Source organism: Dendrobates tinctorius, unplaced genomic scaffold (assembly GCF_039654945.1).
Source record: "Dendrobates tinctorius isolate UK_male_01 unplaced genomic scaffold, ASM3965494v1 ptg000158l, whole genome shotgun sequence".
Classification (NCBI taxonomy): Eukaryota; Metazoa; Chordata; class Amphibia; order Anura; family Dendrobatidae; genus Dendrobates; species Dendrobates tinctorius.
In genome coordinates, this window is record NW_027361825.1 from 30,981,520 (window position 1) to 31,003,077 (window position 21,558).

Consider the following 21,558-nt stretch of genomic DNA (forward strand, 5'->3'; position numbering starts at 1 on the left):
CAACCACCACTCTTCCAGACTACATCACTACCCTGCTTGGGGGGACTGGAGTCCCGTGGACTCGCTAACGAACGGGACCCTGCTGTGGCTACAGGGGGTTACCGCAACGAAAGACTCCCTTAGGGCCTGTTGTGTTCCAACTTCTCCTGGGTGCTGAACACCTGAAGACTATGACAGTTCCTCAACAGCTGGACCCAGCGGCTGCGACGTCAAAGCAGCCACATCAGCGACATCAAAGCAGCCACACCAGCGACACCGAGGGACGTCAGGAAGGATAAGTTGACTTTAGGAAATAAGGACCCGTAGTTGGCCGTTTCGTGGCCCCATAATAGCTGGCCTTGCTGGGTCAGTCACATTCTCGTTAAAGAAAAGTATTGTTAATGTTGTTGAGTCCCTGTGAGGACAATTAGTGTTGCCCCTTTTTGGTTGCTCAGTATAGCCCTAGTGGCTCCAGTTTATAAATGATATTTTCCAAAACAACACTCAGTCTCGTGTCTCGTCACTGCATCCTGCGAACCTGCTGTTACCTACATTTGGCGTAGTCGTCAGGATGCAGTCTCCGAGCGCAGACAATGGTGCCCCAGTCCAGGGCAGGGCTGTGAACTCTACAGATAATGAGGGCCCCGTTCCAGCATTTCATTGGGAGTTATTATGCTGAACAACCTGCCTAGGTTTTCCGGCTCCAATACTATGCTATGAAGCTGGACAGAGCGGATGACCTGGAAGCCGAAGTAGCTCTCATGGCATTAGACGGGGAGGTTCGGAGGTCAGTGATGTTGAGGCCCCCGGGACACCGCAACACCTTTGATAAAGTTTTGCAGATAGTAGAACAGACCCATGGGGACCCAACTAATGTGGTAGAATTAAGGACCTGGTTGTTCAGTCGAATGCAGGGAGAGGGGGAGACTATCACCCAGTATATGAATGTCCTCCAAGAATTGCATACGGCTATTGAAAGAAAGGACAAAGTAGGGGTTGGACCTATTGACATTACCCTACGCGACCTACTGGTGACTGGACTGCGAGACCCGTTAATAAAACAGGCATTCCGGGAGCAGATCAGAATGAATCCCTGTATAGACTTTTCAGAGGTGGGAAGTCAAGCACGGGCTTGAGAGCAAGAGCAGGGGAAGGCGGTTCCCGTGGGGAAGGTCCAGAGTGTGGAGGCTTCCATGAACGCAGTCGAGGAGCCTCAATGGGTGGAAGAGATGAAACAAGAGTTGAAGAACATTAAGGGCAAGTTAGCCGAAGTGAAGAGAAGGACGGAGTCCGGGAGTGGACGACCTAGTTTTAATCCCGGCCCCTGGGGGTCCCGCTCCCCACGGGGCGGTTGGTCTGCACAGGCCCGGTGTTATGAGTGCGGAGAACCAGGCCACTTCACCCGAGAGTGTCCATTGCGTGGGAAATGCCCAACCCAGCAGCCATAAAACTAGAGGGCTCCGGGCTGGGGGGACGCCGCTCTGAGCCAAAACCCACAACTAGGGGTGGTTAAAGTCCCGAAGATTTGGTCGCAAAATGTCCGGTGGTTTGGGCAGAAGTGGAGGACCGCCGGGCCGTCTGGTGCCTGGTGGACACGGGGTCACAAGTCACAACTATGCCTGCAACTTATTTCCAGAAAAATTTTGCCAAGGCAGCAAGACCCCAGTGGGGACCCATGATCAGACTAGTAGATGCCAATCAACTACCGGTCCCTGTTGCCGGGGTGGTCTGGGTGCAGGTAACATTGTGCGGTAAATCCCTCGGTCGCAGAGGAGTGGTACTGATGCAAGGAGAAACCGATAAGCAGCATCCAGTTATTCTGGGCATGAACATACTACGAGAGTTCGGCAATCTGCTCCTCAATGATCCCACGCATAAGATCCTGAAGCAGTGGGGTTCCCGCATGGCCCAGGGACAGGTATTCCAGCAGTTGGTACGGGAGGCGTGAGTACATCAGGACTGCCGGGAAGGTGAGGTTCTGGGCAAAGTCATTGCCCCAGCGGCTCCCCTGCTTGTACTGCCTCCTGGGCAGATGGTGATGGCCCTGCCAATTCGAGCCTCAATGCCCTTGGAAGGCGTAGAGATGCAGGTGGAGCCATGCTACTAGGAGCACTTACCTCCTGGCATACTGGTGGCCCGTTCCCTAACTACAGTGCAAAAAGGGACCGTCCTGGTGCACTGTGTCAACCTCGAAGACCGAAACATCGTCCTAAAAGCTCGGACCGAACTGGCCAAACTAGTAAGGCCTTTAGAAGAAGTGCTGCCAACTACTGGGGTTCAATTGAGAGTGCAATCCAAGGACACTTGGGAAGTAACGATTCGTACTCTGCAGGCCACTGAAATCTCGGCTCAGGAGAAGGGTCGAAACATCCTTGAACAGATGTGGGCCAAGCTCTCCGGACTAACTCCAGCCCAGCTCTCCCAGGTCAAAACACTGCTTGGAGAGTACCATGAAGTATTTGCTAGTCACGAGGAAGATTTTGGATGTACCACTGCCATCACTCATGAAATTCCCACGACAGGGGCGGCCCCCATCCGAGAACGATATCGACAGATTCCTCCACAACTCTACCAAGAGGTAAAACTCTGTTGGCCCAAATGTTGCAAAAGGGGGTGATACGGGAAAGCCAAAGCCCCTGGGTGGCCCCCATTGTGTTGGTCCGTAAAAAGGATGGTACCTTACGATTCTGTGTGGATTATCGAAAGCTGAATGCTTGTACTATTAAAGACTCATACCCACTGCCCCACATAGAAAAGTCCTTGTCCGCCCTGGGGAAGGCGATGTACTTTTCTACTATGGACCTGGCCAGTGGGCACTGGCAGGTGCCCATGTCAGAAGAAGATAGGGCCAAGACGGCGTTCATACTGCCTATGCGACTATTTGAGTTCAATTGAATGCCGTTCGGACTGGCCAATGCCCCAGGGACCTTTCAGAGCTTGATGAAGCAGTGTCTGGGAGATCTCAGTTTTTAGGCCACGTTGATATACCTGGACGATATCATCATCTATGCTGCCACATTCGAGGACCACCTACAGCGGTTGGGGCAGGTGCTCGGCCAGTTGCAAAAGTACGGGTTGAAGGTAAAACCCCAAAAATGCCACCTATTTCGCTCTTAGATTGAGTATCTGGGCCATGTCTTCTCGGCAGAGGGCGTAAGGCCGTCCCGGGAAAAGGTTGCTGTTATTCAGGGATGGCCTACCCCGAGACGATAAAAGACGTGCAGGCCTTCCTGGGGTTGGCCGGATACTACCATCATTTCGTAAAAAATTTTGCATCTCGAGCCCTGCACGACCTGCTGAAGGGGGATCCCGCTGGGGCAAATGGACGGAAAATCCAGTGGCAACAACCTCAAGAAGAGGCCTTCCAAGACCTTAAGGCTGCGCTCTCGCATGCCCCAGTCTTGGCATATGCGGATTTCTTGCTACTGTTCATCCTACACACTGACGGGAGTCTTCACGGGCTGGGGGCTGTGTTGTCATAGGTTAAAGACGGCCAGGAGAGAGTGATCTCGTATGGAAGCCGCTCACTCCATGATTTCGAGCGCAACCCTGACAATTACAGCTCCTTTAAGCTCGAGCTCCTCGCAGTGGTGTGGGCCATGACGGAGCGGTTCGCAGAGTACCTGGCGGGCTCCGAAGTAGTGGTGCGGACCGACAACCTGCTGGCTCATTTGGAAAACGCCAAACTGGGAGCTCTGGAACAAAGATGGGTGGCCCGGATGGCGAAATTCAACTATAAAATTATCTATAAAAGAGGGGCCAAGAATGTACATGCTGACGCCCTCTCCAGAATTCGACATACAACCCCAGGGAAGAGTCGAGAAGACAAACTAGAAGGGGAAGAAATACCGTTCGCCCTCACCGCTGCCATGCTCACAGCTGCCACCCAGAAAGTATCTCCCCCGGAGACCCAAAGAGGCATGTTGGAACAATCCCGGGACAACTGGATCCAGCAGCAGCAAGAAGACGAAGAAATTAGACTTCTGGACGTGGGTCGCCGCTGGCAAATTGCCCACTGACCCCGAGAGATGAACTTTGACTCAGGACACGTCGCTAATGTTATGACAATGGGAGAGGTTGGTAATCCGAAAAGGACTATTGTATCGTAAAAAGACATCACGAAAAACCTATATGACAATCTGGCAGGTAGTTACGCCCGGAGCTCTACTCCACAAACTGGCTCGAGAAGCCCACGAAAAAAGGGGCTCATTTCGGGGCTCAAAAGACTTTGCAATGGTTACAACAGAAAATTTACCATCCACGCTTACAGGCTGTTGTGGACGAGACTTGCCAGACCTGTCGCCCATGTGAATTAGCTAAACCACCCGCACAGCGAACCTCAGTACAAACAATTGTGCCCTCAGCGCCCCTCGAGCTTCTGACGGTGGATTACCTGACCATTGGTCCCGCAATCCAGGGGTATGAACACTGCCTCGTCATGGTGGACCATTTCACTAAGTTCGCTGTGGTCACCCCCACTCAAGATCAGACCGCAGAGTCGGCCGCCTCTGCAATTTGCAGAAACTTCATACAGGTTTACGGCTGTCCTCAACGGATACATTCAGATCAAGGAGCATGCTTTTTGGGAAAAGTTATGGAGGAACTACACCGTCTCTATGGTATTGACAAATCCCAGACCACGCCGTATCACCCGCAGGGAAACGGGGCCTGCGAGCTATTTAATCGGACATTAATCCAAATGTTGCATACTCTGGAGAGTGACAAGAAGGCCCATTGGCCCGAATATGTCCCTGAATTAGTATGGGTCTATAACAACCGAGTACATCGAGTTACCGGCTACACCCCCTACTCTCTGTTGTTCAGACGAGAAGGCAAAGGAATCACGGAGGTAGAGTTGGACCCGAAGGAGCCCCAGCCCTGGACCGGAGTATCTTCATGGGTCCGAAATCATCGCATCATACATACCAAACTCCAAGACTTAGAACATCCAGGAAAGAATACAACTTCACCTCTCAACCTCCAAAGCGGAGACCGAGTACTCATACTAGATCAACGCCCCCAGAACAAATTAGAGCCACGCTGGGAAGAGAATCTCTATCGGGTCCTACGTCGTATAAATTCTGAGGGAACTGTGTACGAAATACAACCCAAGAAAGATGGAACGCTGCCCACTCGCATTGTGCACCGTAATATGTTACGTCCATGTATCTCGATCGACCCAAAACAACCTGAACTTGCCCCTCCGGTCTCTGAACCGTTGCCTGTGTTCTGGGACCCGGACGATGAAGAAGACTTTTCCCCAATAACCAGGGGCTCTCTACTCAATGACGAACCAACTGACACAATTAACCTGCCCGAACTAGTAAACTCGCCACCGTCCACCACCCCAGAAGACTCCACCCCAGTCGAATTAATACGCTCCGAGAGGTCAACAGCCGCCAAACCCCCCCGACCGATACGAACAAGACCAGTTCATATGGCAACAAAAACTGGCACCTCTGCAGATCAACTCAAATACACTGAAGCCCTCGCCCGAGGACTGGCGAGCTTACAGGGTGGGGGAGTGTAGGGAAGAGCACCTCCATAGGTTGTCTGGGCCGGAACCAAGGGAACCGCCATCTGGGTTCCTAGGGAAACAATACCCGGGGAACAAAGGAGGTGAGCCGATGACTGAGCGTGACTGGGCAGCAAGGGGAGGGGCGAGTATAAAAGGAGCAGGGGGCAAGCAGGGGAGACAGTTGGTGGCACGCCAGACACTGAACAAGAGCCTGTGGGACTGTGAGAGAGCTAGAGCGGCCGACGATGACCAGAGGGGAGAACGGCAGCAGAGAGATTATCAGTGCCCGTCAGAGAGGAGGTATAAAAATAAAGATTATTATTATTATTATTACCAAACTTACTAACTAGAGACTGTCACCCCCCACCAAGTCAGGTACACGACCTGCCCACGGTCGTCTGCAGCCGGTACCGCTGTGCTCCAGCCCTTTGCGGCCTGTCCGCAATCTCCTGCGGCTGCCGCTGCTTCAATCCTGCTCGCAGTGGCGGCCTGCCCGCTGCCGCCCCACTACAGTCCGCAGTTACGGCCTGTGCATCACTGCCCAGGGCTGTCATTACCCCGCAACAGTTGGCAGTTGGGGCCTGCTCCTCATCTATGGAGAGACTCTTTGCACAGGCCCAGTCTGTGCGCGTGGCCTACCAACTGCCACTCTTCCAGACTACGTCACTACCCTGCTTGGGGGGGACTGGAGTCCCCGTGGACTCGCTAATGAACGGGACCCTGCTGTGGCTACAGGGGGTTACCGCAACGAAAGACTCCCTTAGGGCCTGTTGTGCCCCAACTTCTCCTGGGTGCTGGACACCTGAAGACTACGACAGTTCCTCAACAGCTGGGCCCAGCGGCTGCGACGTCAAAGCAGCCACATCAGCGACATCAAAGCAGCCACATCAGTGACACCAAAGCAGCCACACCAGCGACACCGAGGGACATCAGGAAGGATAAGTTGACTTTAGTAAATAAGGACCCGTAGTTGGCCGTTTCTTGGCCCCATAATAGCTGGCCTTGCTGGGTCAGTCACATTCTCGTTAAAGAAAAGTATTGTTATTGTTGTTGAGTCCCTGTGAGGACAATTAGTGTTACCCCTTTTTGGTTGCTCAGTATAGCCCTAGTGGCTCCAGTTCATAAACGTTATTTTCCAAAACAACACTCAGTCTCGTGTCTCGTCACTGCATCCTGCGAACATGCTGTTACCTACAATTGTACAGCGCGATATACCCATATTCCATGTGTTGTAATCTGGATGTGGATAAGCTGTACATTCACTTTTACTTTTCTGAGACCTACCGTAATTATTGTGAACAGCTTGCAGCCTCCTTGGATGATTCATCGCCCAATTGTATCATTGTCTGGACGATAGGGGCCAGCTGAGACCTATTCGCTATAAGATCACAGTGCTTGTTTCTGTATGACTCATGGCCTGTGATCTCTGCGATTATTGCAAAGCCAATCTGTTGGCCATGGAAATACAGCCTTTATGCCTTATGAATACAGACGGTTTCCGAAAGTTGGTGGCCGTCGCAGTCCCCCCAATACCAGTTGTCCAGTCACCGTTACTTCTGTAAGAAAGATGTGCATGCGCTGCAGCAACAAGTCACTGACAACATCACCTGTTCCCTGAAAAATTTTATGTCTGCCAGGGTGCATTTCAACAATGACACCTGGATGAGCAAGCATAGACAGTAGACTGTGAGCCCTCACGGGCAGGGTCCTCTCTCCTTCTGTACTTGTGTGTCCCTTGTCTTGCACATGTTTATTGTACTTGTCTATATTTCTTCTTTTCCCTGTAAAGTGCCATGGAATAAATGGCACTATATAAATGTATAATAATAATAATAATAATAATAATAATAAATTACAGCTCGATGACTGGGCACTGGGTGACTCTGGTGGCTGTAGGGACAGTCGGGGAAGGGGCTGCTCCACAAGTCTTGCAAACCCCAAGGCTTTCTGGGCACTTGGGGATTGAAAAATAAAATAAAACACTACACATAATAAAATGGATAACTAAACTACTAGACAACAGGGGTTGGAGAACAAAGCTACTAAATAGCCTGGGTTGGAGAACTAAACTAGTATGCACCAGGGGATGGAGAACTAAAGCAATAGACACCAAGGTGTCACTAGACACCATGTCTTGGAATCCCCAGGATTTGCACAGCAAACATCTGTATGTAAATGTTCCTGATGTGCTTATGCCTCCTCCACCTCCTCTAGGGCCTCCATCTACGCTCTCAACCTCTGCCTTAAATAAACACAGGTTCCAACACTGCAGAAAGAATCCCTCCCCCATCTCCGTACAATAATATGCCTTGGAGATCACAGTCATACAAATCAACAGTTGTGGACAGCTATCCATGCCGACTTTGAGCAATGGATGTCCACACTCAACCTGGAGCCAGGGAAAGCCATGTGCAATAACGGTGCAAACCTGGTGGCGGCCCTACGCCAGGCCAACCTTACACATGTGCCATGCAAGGTTCGCATCCTCAACCTCATGGCACAGCAATTACTCCGCCACTGTCCCAGCCCGGATGCGCTGCTGCAGAAACCGCTGTTGTGCTGCTGACTTCCACCATTCCACTTCAGTTGGTATATAGATTTTTGGACTACCGGTTGATATGCGATATGACAACACCATGGAATTAAACTCTGCACATGTTGCAGCGACTGTGGAAGCAGGATGATATTTTTTCATAGCCTGGCACAACGCAGTAAATCTGGGGGTTATATGGCTAAAGTTGTGGGGGGAAGGGTTGGCTCCAGGTTTTCGTGTGCCCCGGCGAAAGAGTGTCAGTGGGCCGCTTTAACACATACCACAATTCATAATGCTCCGATACGGCAGAGAAATATTGGTATAGTGCAATGAAAAATGCTTCACTTCTTACATTACATGACTGATATCTATTTTAAATTCTACAATAGCTCAAAAACCGGACCGTATATTCCTCCATACAGTATTATGGCCACCACATAGTGCGCCATACAGAATAATGAGCCCATATATTGCTCCATACAGAATGGGCTCCATATAATGCTCCATACAGAATAGGCCCCATATATGCTCCATATAATGCTCCATACCCTATATGATGGCGCATAAATAATGAACCCCATATGATGCTCCAGTATATGATAGGACCCATGGATGATGCTCCATTGTATGATGTGCCTATATAATGCTCCATATATAATGGGCCCCATATGATGCTCTAATATATGATGGGCCCGATATGATGCTCCAGTATATGATGGGCCCCATATGATGCTCCAGTATATGATGGGCCCCATCGATAATGCTCCAGTGTATGATGTTCCTATACACTGTGTGCAGAATTATAAGGCAAATTAGTATTTTGATCACATTATCCTTTTTATACATGTTGTCCTACTCCAAGCTGTATAGGCTTGAAAGCCAACTGCCAATTATGTAAATCAGGTGATTTATGTAGTGAGGAGGGGTTTGGTCTAATGACATCAACAACCTATATAAGATATGCTTAATTATTAGGTAACTTCCTTTCCTTTGGCAAAATGGGTCAGAAGAGAGATATGATGGACTCTGAAAAGTCAAAAATTGTGAGATGTCTTGCAGAGGGATGCAGCAGTCTTGAAATTGCCAAACTTTTGAAGCGTGATCACTGAACAATCAAGCGTTTCATGGCAAATAGCCAACAGGGTCGCAAGAAGCGTGTTGATAAAAAAAAAGGCTCAAAATAACTGCCCATGAATTGAGGAAAATCAAGCGTGAAGCTGCCAAGATGCCATTTGACACCAGTTTTACCATATTTCAGAGCTGCAACGTTACTGGAGTATCAAAAAGCACAAGGTGTGACATAATCAGGGACATGGCCAAGGTAAGGAAGGCTGGAAAACTACCACCTTTGAACTAGAAACATAAGAAAAAAACGTCAAGACTGGGCCAAGAAATATGTTAAGACTAGTGTTGAGCGATACCTTCAGATATCGGGAAATATCGGATTGGATCGGACCGATACCCCAAAAATATCGGATATCGCCGATTCCGATACCGGAAACCAATGCAATTCAATGGGACACAAATATCGGAATGAAAAAAACCCCTTATTTTCCTTATAGGTTAATTCTACATGAAGGAAATCAACTAAGAATAATGTACAATGTATTGTGGAAGGTGGAGGAGACATTAAAGGCATAGAGGTTTAGCCCAATCAAATAGAATAGCAGGAATAATTTTTTTTTTTTAATTCTTCGGGGTGGTCTTCAGGGTCATCATCTCCAGGGTCGTCGTCAGGGAGATCCAGAGAGATTACCAAAAACCATTTCAAAAAGCTTGAACTTGGAAATGTAGCAGAAGGTACAAGAAGGCTGAGGAACTGCTGAGAACCAGCTGACGGTACTGGAACCTGGATGGGTAGCCGAAGGTACAAGAGCCAATGGAACTACCGAGGACCAGCTGATGGTACTGGAACCCGGTTACTAAGCAGGAGGTACCTGTGCCAGAAAGCACTACCAAGGACCAGCAGGCGTTGGTGGACCTCAGATACCGAGATGGAGGCACCTAAGCCAAAGGCTCTGCCTGGAACCAACTGACGTTACTGGAACCCAGGGGGACTTATTCAAGATTGACTTCCAAAGAACCAGCTAATGGTACTGGAACTCAGATAGGCAGCAGAAGGTACACAAGAAAAAAAAAGTTGCAAGGCCGCGAGCCGGCCGGAGTTACCGAAACCCACAGTCCTACAGGGGGAGCTTGTCCTATTGGCACTACGGAACCAGCCTTCATTGCCAGATCTCGCAGCCCACATAGGAAGCACCTAGCCTGGGTAAAGCACAATAAAGCAAATCGCTAGCTCAAACTGTCCCTCAGAGTCAAAACAGCAGCGTCCTGTCCCTAAGTAAATTCACAGCAGAGTGAACCCAAAATGGCGGCGGCGGCTTTTATAGTGCATCATGACATCATTTCAGCAGCCAATCACAGCCATGCCATTAGTTAACATGCCTAACATGCATAACAGGATGTGCCCACACTTCTTAGGATTCCTCATTGGCTGAATAAAATCAAACTGGCTCATTGCATTATGGGAACCGATTCCGGTATTTGATATTCTAAAAGTATCGGAACTCAGTATCGGAACTCCGATAAAGCGAATATCGGCCGATACCCGATATTGCAGTATCGGAATGCTCAACACTAGTTAAGACAGATTTTTGTAAGGTTTTATGCACTGATGAAATGAGAGTGACTCTTGATGGGCCAGCTGGATGGGCCTGAGGCTGGATCCACTCTGGATCCACTCTGACTCAGATGCCAGCAAGGTGTAGGTGGGGTACTGGTATGGGCTGGTATCATCAAAGATGAACTTGTGGGACCTTTTCGGGTTGAGGATGGAGTGAAGCTCAACTTCCAGATTTACTGCCAGTTTCTGGAAGAACCCTTCTTCAAGCAGTGGTAGAGGAAGAAGTTGGTATCGTTCAAGAAAAACATGATTTTCATGCAGGACAATGCTCCATCACATGCATCCAAATACTCCACAGCATGGCTGCCCAGTAAAGGTCTAAAAGAAGAAAAAATAATGACATGGCCCCCTTGTTCACCTGATCTGAACCCCATAGAGAACCTGTGGTCTCTCATAAAATGTGAGATCTACATGGAGTCAAAACTCAAAACATTACACCCTGACAGTGTCAGGGAGGCTGTGGTGGCTGCTGCATGCAATGTTGATCGTAAACAGATCAAGCAATTGACAGCATGTATAGATGGAAGGCTTTTGAGTGTCATCATAAAGAAAGGTGGCTCTGTTGGTCCCTTTTTTTTGGTTTTGAATGTCAGAAATGTTTATTTCTACATTTTGTGTTGTTATATTGGTTTACCTGGTGAAAATAAACAAGTGAGATGGGTATATATTTGGTTTTTATTATAAGTTGCCTAATAATTCTGCACAGTAATAGTTACCTGCACAAACAGATATCCTCCTAAGATAGCCAAATCTAAAAAAACTCCACTCCAACTTCCAAAAATATTAAGCTTTGATATTTATGAGTCTTTTTGGTTGATTGAGAACATAGTTGTTGTTCAATAATAAAAAGCATCCTCTCAAATACAACTTGTCTAATAATAATTATGCAAACAGTGTATAGTGCTCCATATATAATGGGCCCCATTTAGAATGCTCCAGTGTATAATGGGCCCCGTATATGATGCTCCAGTGTATGATGGGCCACATTAATAATGTTCCAGTGTATGATGGGCCCCATTTATAATGCGCAGGTGTATGATAGGCCCCATGGATGATGCTCCAGTGTATGATGTGCCCCATTTCTAATGCTCCAGTGTATGCTCCATATATAATGGGTCCCATATGTTGCTCCAGTGTATAATGGGCCCTATCTATGATGCTCAAGTGTATGATGGGCCCCATATATAATTCTCCAGTGTATATTGCTCCCCATATATTGCTCCAAACATAAAAAAAATAAATACCTCTCCTCGCTGGGCACTGCTCTACTCTAGACTCCTTAGCATCGCCATCTTCCATCTCTCTGCACTTGGACTGTTCAGGTAGAGGGCGTACAGACGTGACGTATTCGCGCTCTCTGACTTGAATGTCACTGTCAGGAAATGCGGAAGAGGTCACAGCGGTGGAGCAGGGAGAGGTAAGTATTGCAAGTGCTGGTGCCCTGAGCAAGCAGGGGGGCCCACTCATGGGTGACGGCACTGGCACAGGGCCCCTCATAGACAACTTTGTCTGTGACGGCGAGTGGGCCCCCCCACCATCAGAGACACCGGCGTACTGTGAGGGGCCCTGTGCCAGTGCCATCACCCACAATTGGGGCCCCACACCTGCTCAGGGCACCGCCACTTGCCCGGGTGCGCCAGGTGTGGACGCCGGCCCTGGGGGGGGGACAGCCCAGTTAGGGAGGTGGAAAAACTGGCATATGTTGAGGTGTAGGCTGGACGTTCAGCAGCTGCAAATGAAGGCATTGGAGAAGTCGGAGGAAGAGGAGGACAAAGCGAGCCATTTTGCTGGCAACCTATGTGTCATCAGGGGAAAGTGGGACAAAATCCTTTGAAACCCATGCATGGTTCATTTTAATGAAGGTGAGATCACCAAAATTTGGGGTCGACGGCCGGGTCCTTCTTTCTGTCTGGATTGATCCAGCAGCACTGAAGACTCTTTCTGATAGCACACTACCAGCAGGGCAAGCGAGCTCTTGAAAGGCATATTGTGCCAATTCATGCCAGGTGTCCAGTTTACAGGCCCAGTAGTCAAAGGGGAATGAACTGTGAGGGAGAACATTGATAGGGGAGGAGAGGTAATTTTGAACCATAATTGACAACTGCTGTCTCCTGTCTGTTGCAATCGATTCAGAATTAACAGTCGTGTGAGCGGTCCTCGAGAAATCAGTCCACAACATGATCATGAAACCCCTGTCTCCAATGCCAGTTCAGCTGTGTGCACCACAAACACCTCTTCCATTTGGCCCAGTATGGCTCGTGGTAGATCCTGCACCGCTGCTGTGTGCTGGGAATGCCTCAAACAAACGGTTTATCAGAGTTGCTGGTTTGATAGCCAATATTAGCTACAGTATAGGTTCTCCTGTGGCATGATGTTCTGCAATTTGCCTTTATAGCGTGGATCGAGGATGCTGGCCAACCAGTAGTCGTTATCCTTCATAATTTTGGCGGGGGTTTTTAGGATCCCTTTTTAGGATCCGCAATACATAATCACACATGTGGTCCAATGTTCCAGGTGTCAATGTTGCACTGACAGTGGTGGGTGGAGGAGCACTTTCTGGCAAATCCACATTCCTCCAGTCATGCACACACCCTGTACCTGACCCTGGCAAGCCAATATTTTCTCTTGCCCCCATGAGAAGCATCCTCCTCCCCAAAATAATCATCCCCCTCTTCCTCCTCCTTCTCCTCTTCCTCTTCTTCCTCCACCTCATCCAGGACAGTTCCCTGAGCAGACAATGGCTGACTACCAGCAAGGCTTCGCTCCTCCTCCTCCTCTTCCTCCTCCTCTTCAGACAGCTGATCTTTAATGTGCTTCAAAGTTTGCATGAGCAGACACATAAGTGGGATACTCATCCTTATGATGACGTCGTCTGTGCTTACCAGCCGTGTGCATTCCTCAAAACACCGAAGGACTTTACAGAGGTCTTTCAGCTTTGACCACTGCACACCTGACAACTCCACGTCTGCCCTCAAACTGCCAGTCTGTGGATCCTCCCAAAAATGCATTACAGCCTGCCTCTGTTCGCACAGCCTCTCAACTATGTGCATGGTGGAGTTCCACCTTGTTGCAACGTCTATGATTAGGCGGTGCTTGAGGAGGTGAAGCGATCGCTGCAGCCTCTGCATACGACTGGAATCTACGGGCGAGCAACGGATGTGCGAGCACAGTCTTCGCACCTTATAGAGCATGGCTGTTAACTCAGGAAAATTATTTAGGAAGCACTGCACCACCAGGTTCAGGCAAGGTATATGTCTGAGTTTTACAAGGGCTATGGCCGCCACAAAATTACGGCCGTTAACACTGACTACCTTGCCTGGCTCAAGATGTAGACTGCCCAGCCATGACTCAGTTTCTCACTGCAAGTACTTGGCCAGTACTTCCGCAGTGTGTCTGTTGTCGCCCAAATACATCATGTTTAAAACAGCCTGCTGACACTTAGCACTAGCTGTTCAATAGTGGGACACCTCCTGTGCAACACTGGCAGCTGCGGATGGAGTGCTCGTGCGACTGCGCTCTATCGACGAGCTTTCACTTCTGGAGGAGGAGGAGGAGGGTCGAACGCCTAGAGGCAACTGTTTCCTATACCATGCACTAGGCAGCACTGTCCCACCATCGCTGTCCCCTGTGGACCCTGCATCCACCACATTAACCCAGTGTGCAGTGATGGACACGTAATGGCCCTGGCCATGCCTACTGGCCCATGCATCTGTTGTGAGGTGCACCTTTCCACTCACTGATTGTTTGAGTGCATGGACAATGCGGTCTTTCACATGCAGGTGTAGGGCAGGGATGGCTTTTCTAGAAAAGAAGTGCCGACTTGGTAGGTCATAGCGTGAGACAGCGTAGGCCATGAGCTCTCAGAACGCTGCGCTTTCAACCAAACGGAACATTCAAAGCCAGTGTACGCAGATGAGAGGATGAGCACTTTCTTGTGCTACTCAGAGTGTCTGGTAGGGTGAGCTGGACTTGAGAGCTGCATATGGGAGAACTAGCGGTGGACATGGTGGACTGAGAGGGGGTTGGTGATGGTGCTGATGGCCTAGATTCAGTCTTTCATTGCAAAAACATTGTGATTCCCTGACTGCTTTGGCCTTGCGATGACACCTCAACATTTCTTGCTGCTGGTGTGCTAACCGGTGGGCTTACAGTGGGGGAAGCGATGTAGCGTTGCTGGCTACCTTCAGTCGGAGCAGGTGCACATGTGCTACCTGAGGTTTTGTAGTACATCCACGCTTGCAAGTTCATGGTGTTTAAATGTCTAAGCATGCAACTGGTATTCAAATTTTGGAGATTTTTCACTCGGCTAATGGTCCTTCCGCACTTCTTACAGATAACCTTTGCCTCATCAATAGGATTTTGGTGAAAAAAGTGCCACACTGCACTCTTCCTACTATGGTATAAATTTTCAGGGCTTGCACTTTGTGCTAATTTGACTGTCTGGCCAAGCTGTCCTGCAACTCTTTTTGCTTTTTAGCACGTTTTTGGACAGCTGCAGGCCTGCCAGAAAACCACTGCGCCGATGTCGATGCCTGCTGTGGATCCTTCTCCTCCTCTGAGCTATTGCCAGCGGCACCCTCTTACCCCAATGGATGCCAATCTGGGATAACAACTGGGTATTCCATCACCTCCTCCTCCATTTCATGTGCACCTTCCTCTGTGTCACCATGTAAGGGGCACCTGAGTTTCATCAGGGTCAGATTCTGGCTCAGTAGAATGTGAGGGCAATGTAGTGCTCTAGGTCAATGTACCAGCAGATTCATCTAGCAGTGGCTGTGCATCAGTGCACTCCATGTCAGATTCAACTTGGACTGGGGAATTCAGGATTTGACTTGATAACCCAGGCATGGTATGTGTAAAGAGCTCCATGGAGTAATCTGAAGTGTGGCCTGCCACATCCTTCACTTTTGGTGTGGGTGAAAGACACAAAGAAAGGTGTTGTTCCAGACCAGAAGTCAGCACTGACGACTCAGTGCTTGCAGTTTTAGAAACTTCAAAAGAGGAGGCGGTAGAGCTGGAGGCTGTGTCGTCAGTGTAAGCCAAAACCTGTTCTTGATGCTCCGGCTTTAAAAGCGGTTTACCTACTCCCAGAAAAGGGTACCTTCCATGCTTTCTTGAGCCAGATGATGATGCAGGCTCAACACCTCCTGCCTTTGCTGCTATTGTGCTTTTGGCATAACCAGCAGATGCACCACCACCACCATCAGTACCAGCTGCCCCCCCGCCCACGTCCTTGGCCTCTTCCACCATACTTCCTCATGTTTGGGAAAATGTACCAAAAATACCAGCAGATATATGGTACTGTATGAGGAGCGTACAGCTGTATAAGGTGTAGGGAAAAATGTAAATCTCCATATATTTATTTCCTAAGTCACACACAGACGCTGTCTCACTATGTATTTGACCGTAATCCAACCAGCAGATATACGGTACTGTATCAGAAGCGGACAGCTGTATAAAGTGTAGGGGAAAATTTCAATCTCCTTTTATATATTCTCTTAGGCACACCCAGACACTCTCCCATTATGTATTTGACCGTAATCCAACCTGCAGATATACGGTACTGTATCAGAAGCGGACAGCTGAATACAGTGTAGAGGAAAATTTACATCTCCGTATATTTATTTCCGAAGTCACACACACATAGTCAGCATGTATTTGTCCGTGATACCTGCCAGTACACGGTAGTGTGTGAGGAGTGTACAGCTCTATACGGTGTATGGAAAAATGTAAATCTTCGTATATATTTCCGAAGTCACACGCACACGCTGTCTCAGTATGGATTTGACCGTAATCCAGCTAGCAGATATACGGTACTGTATCAGAAGCGGACAGCTGAATACGGTGTAGGTGAAATTTTAAATCTCCGTATATTTATTTCCGGAGGCACACACAGACGCTGTCTCAGTACGGATTTGACCATAATCCAACCAGCAGATATATGGTACTGTATCAGAAGCGGAAAGCTGAATACTGTGTAGGGGAAATTTGAAATCTTCGGCACACACAGATAGTCAGCATGTATTTGTCCGTGATACCAGCCGGTACACTGTAGTGTGTGATGAGCGTACAGCTCTATACGGTGTGCGAATAAATGAATGCTCGGTAACTGTGCAAATAAAAAATGAATAAAAGTATGAGTGCTATCTAAAAAGCAGTTTGCACAGAGCAATGCAGCTATCAGGCAGCCTAATAACCAGTGCTGCTGCAAACAAAAAAATCCTCCCCTGTCACTGCACACTAACTGTACAGCACAATTGCTATCAGCAGAAGCACAGATTCTTTTTTCTTTCCTGCCTAACACTCTCCCTATTGAGAAACAGCGGCAGCAACCTCTCCCTATGCTAAGATCGGCAGAAGTAAAATGGCGGTCGGCGGTCAGGGCTTTTATAGCCACTGTGACGACACACAAAGCAAGCCAATCACTTCAATGCCCTTCTCTAAGATGGTGGTGGCCGCTGCCCATGTCATTGTGCTGCCCACAGTGTGCATCCTTGCTCATTTGTTGAGAAAAGGCGCCTGTAAGCATTATGGTAAACGTGACTTTGGTGCTCGGGTCGGTGAGCGCATGGCCGATCTCACGCTATGGTCAGGTTTCGCTCGGCGAAACCCGACTTTGGCGAAAGTAGGCAACTTTTGAATCTGACCGACCTGTTTTACTCAACTCTAGTGGTGGTGGCAGCATCATGCTATCGGATTGTTTTTCAGCTGCAGGGACTGGACGACTAGTTGCAATTGAAGGCAACATGAATGCAGCCAAGTACAGAGATATCCTGGATGAAAACTTCTTTCAGAGTGCTCTGGAACTAAGACTTGGCAAATGCTCACCTTCTAATAAGACAATGATCCTAAACACACAGCTAAAATAACAAAGGAGTGGCTTCAGAACAACTCTGTGATCATTCTTGACTGACCCAGCCAGAGCCCTGACCTAAACCTAATTGAACATCTCTGGGAAAACCTAAAAATGGCTGTCCACCAACGTTCACCATCCCATGTGAAGGAACTGGAGAGGATCTGCAGGGAAGAATGGCAGAGGATACGTAAATCCAGGTGTGAAAAACTTGTTGCATCATTCCCAAGATGACTCATCGCTGTACTAGTTCAAAAGGGTGTTTCTACTCAATACTGAGCAAAAGGTCTGAATACTTATGGCCATGTGATATTTCATTTTTTCTTTTTTAATAAATTTTCAAAAATGTCAACATTTCTGTTTTTTTCAGTCAAGATGGGGTGCAGAGTGCATATTCATGAGAAAAAAAATGAAATTTTTTGAATTTACCAAATGGCTGCAATGAAACAAAGAGTGAAAAATTTAAAGGGGTCTGAATACTTTCCATACCCACTGTAGATGCCCTGTAGGTAACTATTTTTACCAGCAAACTGGTGTCAATAACTTCACTAACACACTGCAACAAAATTTAAATGGAGGACACAAATGACAGAATTTTTAGGGCACTTTTTATCTCTGATCCGTGTGATGGACAAACCACAGTTTTAAATAGCTGGCCTATAGGTAACTATTTTTACCATCAAACTGGTGTCAATAACTGTGCTAATACACTGCAACAAAATTTAAAGGGAGGCCAGAAATAGCAAAATTTTAAGCTCACTTTTTATCTCTGATCCGTGTGATGGACAAACCATAGTTTTAAATAGTTGGTCTGTAAAAAAAAATATTCCTGGCCCCTGATACCTGATGCTATGTCTAGAAATATCTGTAATAGCAGCAGCAGCAGACAGAACTGGAATGGACCCTCTTGCTATATGCACTGCAGTCTGCCACATACACTGCCTGCCTACCTAGCACTGATATCTATGCTGCTTTATTAGTCCTCAAAAGGACTGTTACTTGAGATGGATATGTGTATAATATATGGTATTCCCACACTAAGTAAGAGCCAAGAAAATCTCTCCTTAGCTCAGCAGCAACTCTCCCTACACTGCCTGATTCCATAGTAGACTGTGACGAGCATGGCGGTGCCAGGACTGATATAGACCTGATGACGCTGTGCGGCCAGCCAATCACTGCAATGCCATAATCAACATGGCTGCGGCATTACAGTGTGTGGCTGACCATCCCTGCATGTTCATTGGCTCTCTAAAGAGTGGCAAACATGCAGAGCCAGGATCCGAGCTCCCGCCAAGCAACCCCAGAAATACTCAGTGAGCTCCGAGCATCTCGAGCAGTGAGATGCTTTGTGCGAGTACAGAGAATTGGCGAGCATGCTCACTCATCACTAACTGTTACCTGTTTTGACAGACTACAATGCTGCTGGACTTACAGTACCGTATTTTTCGGACCATAAGACGCACTTTTTTCCCCCAAAATTTTTGGGGAAAGTGGGGGGTGCGTCTTATGGTCACAATGTTCCTACCTCCGAGGCTGGTGCGGGTGCCGCGGGGCTCTGTAGTGCGGTGGTGGCAGCGGGCTATGCTCCGGTGCAGGGGTAGCGGCTCTCTGTGCTCCGGTGCAGGGGCGGCGGCTCCACCGGCATTTCCTCCGAGCATGGGCGCCGGAAAGATGGCCGCCGGTCCGGGGACGGCGCATGCGCAGGTTCAGATCTTGTCCCGAGATCTCGGGGGACGAGATCTCGCTGCCGAGATTTGAATCTCATCCCCCGAGATCTCGGGATGAGATCTGAACCTGCGCATGCGCCGTCCCCGGACCGGTGGCCATCTTTCCAGCGTCCATGCTCCCGGAGGCCACCGCAGCACAGAGAGCCGCCACCCTCACCCCACAGAGCCCACCTGCCCCAGCCCAGCCCTGCTGCTCCAGCCCAGCTCAGCTGCCCCAGCACAGCACAGCTGCCCCAGTACAGCCCTGCTGCCCCAGCCCCAGCACAGCTGCCCCAGCCCACCTGCCCCAGCACAGCCCAGCTGCCCCAGCCCCAGCACAGCTGCCCCAGCACAGCACAGCTGCCCCAGCCCAGCTGCCCCAGCACAGCCCAGCTGCCCCAGCCCAGCTGCCCCAGCCCCAGCACAGCTGCCCCAGCACAGCACAGCTGCCCCAGCCCAGCTGCCCCAGCACAGCCCTGCTGCCCCAGCCCAGCTGCCCCATCCCCAGCCTAGCTGGCCCAGCACAGCCCACCTGCCCCAGCACAGCCCACCAGCCCCAGCACAGCCCAGCTGCCCCACCACAGCTGCCCCAGCACAGCCCACTTGCCCCAGCCCCAGCACAGCTGCCCCAGCACAGCTCACCTGCCCCAGCACAGCTCACCTGCCCCAGCACAGCCCACCTGCCCCAGTACAGCCCAGCTGCTCCAGCACAGAGCCGCCACCGCACGATCCCGGACCACTGAGTGACCCCTGTGACCACTCCTCCACCTGTGCCGGATCCCTTCCCAGGTAAGCTGAATTCGGACTGTAAGATGGACCCCCATTTGACACATTATTATTTTTTTCCCTATTTTCCTTCTGAAAATTGGGGTGCGTCTTATGGTCCGGTGCGTCTTATAGTCCGAAAAATATGGTACTCTTCCCCAGAGTCTAAAATCTGCATATATTGAGTCCCATAACTACTATTCAGATATTACTATGACTGTCCCATTTCCTTTTTACTATTATGTGCAGTCACATTTTTCGCTTTTGTAATTAATTACGTGATTACCTTGCTTGAACAGTAGGTGTTCGGTAGAGACCACGAACCTTACTGTTCGGGTTCGCCCATCACTACATAGACGTTATAAGACAAAATGACACTGACACAAAAAGGAGTCTGTTTTTTTACAATACCCTGGACTACATACAACATACATAGCTCATTTATAGAATCTCTTATTTTCTTATTTAACTTTATATTCATACATCATTTATGTTGATGGCCGGTGATATGACTATGGAGGGTTCAGAGAATGCAAGAACATCCAAGCCTTAGAAATCAGCTTTGGCCACAAGGTTCCCAAATTTGGAGACCAGCAGATGACAGGTGCAGAAACTGGTACAGATTTTACATCGATGCCCAGGAACTTTAATTTGAAGTCACTTATTATATAGGACATTTCCTTTCTCTCTACATTATTACTATTTATATGGAAACCTACTTGTTCTTTATTTGTAGCTTAAACTAATTTTTCCTAGTTCCCGGCATACATTTCCCTAGCTAAACTACATCAAGAAATTGACCGTGTGATTGGTGACAGCCGCATCCCAAATATTGAGGACCGCAGCAAAATGCCATATATGGATGCTGTAATACATGAAATCCAGAGATTCTGTGATATTCTCCCACTGAATGTTCCCCATGCAACAACAAAAGATGTTACCTTCAAGGGATACACGATTCCTAAGGTAAGATAATGAGATAATGCATCATTAGTAACTAGTAGCAATATTAGTTATCACGGATAAATGGGTTTCTCCATGTGAGACAAAGTTTACCTCCAAAAGAGAAGGATCCTACTACATTTAGCATAAAACTAATACTATATCCCTCCATAAGAATATTATGCAGTCAATCATGAAGGTGTTATGATGTGTGCTGGAGTTTTTCTTCTGCATGACCTGGACAGTCTGCCATTTTAAAGAAACCATTAATCCTTCTATGGCATTTTTACCATAAATTTCATCCCTTGTGGTTTTAGGGCACAGATGTCTATCCATTATTGTGTTCAGTTCTTTGGGACCCTACAAAATTTGCCGCCCCCACTAAGTTTGATCCTAATAATTTCTTAGATGATAAAGGATGTTTTAAGAAGAATGAGGCCTTCATGCCATTCTCTGCAGGTATTAATTTGTTAATCCATTTCAGACTAATGAGTGATGAGATGTTTGATGAGTGATGGGACAGCTGTATGAGGGTGTGGGTGGAATTCCAGGATGTTAAGCGGACTACAGACAGAGTAA

At 48.5% G+C, this 21,558-nt stretch overlaps 1 protein-coding gene across 1 annotated transcript in view; it reads left to right on the plus strand.

The window, feature by feature from the left end:
- LOC141051639 (cytochrome P450 2C42-like) overlaps window positions 1–21,558 on the plus strand; it is a 187,021-nt gene that overhangs the window by 163,613 nt on the left and 1,850 nt on the right. Inside the window, exons 5-6 of the mRNA XM_073548657.1 lie at window positions 20,816–21,003; window positions 21,297–21,438. Coding sequence (XP_073404758.1) covers window positions 20,816–21,003; window positions 21,297–21,438 — 330 coding nt within the window. The remainder of the gene's footprint in view (window positions 1–20,815; window positions 21,004–21,296; window positions 21,439–21,558) is intronic.